The sequence below is a fragment of the Vipera ursinii genome (assembly GCF_947247035.1).
Source record: "Vipera ursinii genome assembly, chromosome: 2".
NCBI lineage: Eukaryota > Metazoa > Chordata > Lepidosauria > Squamata > Viperidae > Vipera > Vipera ursinii.
The window spans coordinates 168784819-168788818 of NC_139513.1; the positions used below are offsets into that span (position 1 = coordinate 168784819).

General features: G+C 43.0%; 1 protein-coding gene across 1 annotated transcript; it reads left to right on the forward strand.

Moving 5' to 3' along the window:
• Window positions 1–1126: 1126 nt before the first annotated feature.
• Window positions 1127–2137, forward strand: LOC310634910 (olfactory receptor 1K1-like; the record flags this gene model as incomplete). Its single annotated transcript, XM_083353447.1, has 1 exon — window positions 1127–2137. The coding sequence occupies exon 1, from the start codon at window positions 1202–1204 to the stop codon at window positions 2135–2137; it is 936 nt and encodes a 311-aa protein (XP_083209573.1). The 5' UTR covers window positions 1127–1201.
• Window positions 2138–4000: the final 1863 nt, after the last annotated feature.

Below are 4000 nucleotides of genomic sequence, written 5' to 3' on the forward strand. Positions count from 1 at the left end.
TTGGCGTGCTTTCGAACTGCAAGGTTGGCAGAAGCTGGGACGAGTAACAGGCGCTCACTCTGCTACGCGGCACTTGGGATTCGACCCGCCAAACTGCCGACCTTCTGATCGACAAACTCAGCATCCTAACCCACTGAGCCACCACGTCCCTTATGACCTCCAGATTAGTTGGCCTTCAAATCCTAGTTTTCCCAGTTAAGATGAACAATAGCCAGGGGTAAGTAGAAGTTGTAATCCAACTACATTTGGAGAATTATAGGCTCTCCACCTCTGAAACAAAGGGCTTATGGGAGAGTTTAATAAAGAAGAAGGAAGAGAAGGGGAGAGGATACAAGGGAACACAAGGGGAGGCAAAGGGAGGACCAAGCAAAGAAAGTAAGAGAAAAACAGCCTTATGTTCTTTAGATCTACAATTGCCATGTTGGTCAGAACCAATGGAGCTATACTGCAAAGCAGCAGGTCTAAGGTTGATACCAGCGGTGGGATTCAAATATGTGAACAACCGGTTCTCTATGTGGATGCTGCTTCCGGAAGTCCATTCTGGGCCTGGGCAACAAACAATTAGTTACCGGTTCTGCCAAACTGGTGCAAACTGGCTGAACCCCACCACTGGTTGATACTTATAGCATAGTCATCACTTTGCCAACCTCCAGTATAAATCCTTCAGTTATTCCTCCTTCTCCAATTACTAATTATAATTAGCATAAAGAAAGCACTTCTGATAATATCAACATTTGTAAAATATTCAGCTATATTTTGCCCAACATTTTCAGCAAATTATCTTGACCCAGAACAGAGGTTGGGTCTACAGACTATAGATCCAGCTTCTGGTCTATATGGAAGCTATAATGAAGTAAAATGATATATTTTACTACGGTGTCCCCTTCTAGTTTCAGATGGACTAATACTGAAGTACTTAATGTGTTTGCTTTATCCTAAAGTTGAAAAAATATAGTTGTATCCTATTTTATATTTGATTTGTTGTTCTAGATGTTTTTTAAGGCTTGCCTAGTGTTACACTTTTGTTCTATGCTGGTAACTATATGGGAATATATACTCTTATAAAAATGCAGAATAAATTGTTTTGCTTGACTTTTCCTGATTATCTTGTCCTTCGATGTTACTTACTCATACCCTCAACTGAACTATTTTAAAGGCTTGACGAACCCTAATCTAATTTTCCTCTCAGACTCCCAGTTACATGGACAGCAGAAACCACACACTTCACCCAGACTTCATTCTCCTAGGTTTGTCCTCCAATCCAGAACAGCGGAAGTTCCTCTTTGTCATCTTCTTGGTGATGTATACAGTGGGTATCCTGGGGAACTTCTTGATTATCCTGCTGATCCTTCGGAATTCCCAGCTGCGTGCTCCCATGTATTTCTTTTTGGGACATCTTTCCTTGGTGGATGCTTGCTTTACTTCAGTCACTGTCCCCAAGATGTTAGCCAACCTCCTGGTGCCAGAAGCCACAACCATTTCATACGCTGGTTGCTTGACTCAAATGTATTTCTTCTTTGCCTTTGGGGTCACTGACAGTTTCCTCCTGGCTTCCATGGCTTATGACCGCTATGTGGCTATCCGTAACCCTCTACATTATACCACTATGATGAGCCAGAGAGTCAGAGTCTTTGTAGCCAGTTCTTGGATTATCTCACATCTTCACTCTCTGCTACACATTATTCTCATGTCTCGCCTTTCCTTCTGTGGTTCCCGGGAGATTCCCCACTTCTTCTGTGACCACCTACCTGTGCTGGCCCTATCTTGCACTGATACCAGCTTAATTGAAATGTTGATCTTCACCGAAGGGTCCTTGGTGGTATTGAGTCCTTTTGTCTTCATTGTGATTTCCTACGCCCTTATTTTGGTCACTGTCCTCAGGCTGCCAGCAGGAACTGGGTGGCGCAAGGCATTCTCAACCTGTGGGGCTCACTTGTCTGTTGTCATCCTCTTTTATGGCACAGTAATTGGGGTCTATTTTCAGCCTACAGCAAAATATTCAGCTGAAAAGGGAAGGGTTACCACTGTCATGTATACTGTTGTCATTCCTATGCTCAATCCCTTTATCTATAGCTTGCGGAATGATGATGTCAAAGGAGCCTTTCGCAGAACTTTGTGCAGGAAAGTGGGAGTGTAGCGAGTCCTTTTCCTGCGATGTATTGTGCTGAATGTTAAACCATGAGAAATGTATCAGTTATCACCACTAAGTCCTCAGGGAGTCTCAGAATAAATGCCACTTCCTTCTATGAGACCCTTAGTGACGTGATTAGCAAGAGTGGACTGCCCGTAATGATCCATTTTTCACCAGGGACAGAAGACATGATCCTATTGGTATGGCAAAGGCAGCCATGTTGCCATGGTATGACCCCTTACCATTGCTCAGTTCATTTTTCCATCTCCCTTGTGTACCTGCAAAGCTGTGGCCTCATTTATAATGGGCGCAGAAGCTTTGACAGACTGGTGAAATGAACAAGCTGAATCAAAACTCATATGCTTGATGTGGGAGTTGGGCAACAACAACATCAATAACAACAAAACAAATAGGAAGAGACAAGGAAAGATAGGAAATGTGCAATGCACTGACTTTTTGAGGTTCAGTCAGTGAGAGGAAGTGGGAGGACTACCCAGGTTTGACCTAAAATCAGTGGTTCTCAATCTTTTCTTCACCATGGATCCCCTTTAAATACCTTTTGTGGCCAAGGACCAGGACCACGAGCCCCCGAGATTTAACTCAAGATTTAAATCATAATATTTCTTCAAGCCTTTGTGGACCCCTGTGACAATATTGCGGCTCCCCAGAGGTCCGTGGACCACAGGTTGAGAACCACTGATCTAAACTGTAGAGTTCTCTATCTTGGACAATGAGTCTCCCTCTTCCTATTGATGTTCCATTGTAAACTCATTTTGTTTGTTCTTTCACCAGAGTGGAAAGACACTGAGGTCATTTCAAACAATCCCTTAGGCTCTCCCCACTATCATATTACAGGGCTATTTACCTATTCATGAGTCAGCAAAAAAAGAGAAAGAAATAGATTTGCAGTGCTCACTGCTAGTCTCTCTCCTGCTTCTATTCTCAGTCAATGCCAATCATCTGATGTCCCTCCAAAATAACAGTTTTTACATTATTTGAGACTGGCCTTGAATGGTGTCAGGATAAGGTGGATGATATTTCTTTAACTGTACAGTTAATGCCAGCTTCAGTTTTTTTCATTCATGTGCTGGGGATAAAATGAGGGAAATCTTGAGGGTGAGGTGGACGAGAGGATTTAACCATAGGTTGGCATGTGGATGCTTAATCTTGGTGCCAGCTGTTTAATGTAACCTGCCCAGAGTTAGTGTGTGGCAAGATGGGCAGTAATATTTTTACAGATAATAAATAATGTTTATAGTTGTAATATATAATACAACCTGTGCCTTGTTGAGTCATTGTTTTAGAGATATTTCCTTACCTAGACAGAGAAACAGAATGACCAAAGGTGGGCAAAAAAGCACTAGGAACAGGAGTGACTTCCAACTTCCTGCTGCCTTCCCCATTGAGTTACGTTATAGGATTCTGACATGGAGCATTGGAAATCTTCCTTCCTTCCTTCCTTCCTTCCTTCCTTCCATCCACCCACCCACCCACCCACCCATCCATCCATCCATCCATTCATCTTGCTTTCTCTTTCCAGCAGGCAGGTGAATGGCTGCGGCTAGTTGGGGGAGGGTGCAAAGGATTGCAAAACTGGCTGGGAAACTGTCACAGAACATTGAAAGTGAAGATCACATGACCACAGCAGCATCCCATCAGTGCAGCAGCAGCAACAGCCAATAGCACTGAGGCAGCCACAACGTCCCCAAATTTCATTTCCTTAGGAGTCATGCATCCTGGATTTTGGAAACATTCTGTAGAAATGCAGATGTAAATCCAGGAAGGTTGGAGCTAGAAGATTAATAAGACAAAGACACCTAAAATCTACATACCCCATCCAAACTCTAAAACAGGATATAATAGGATTAA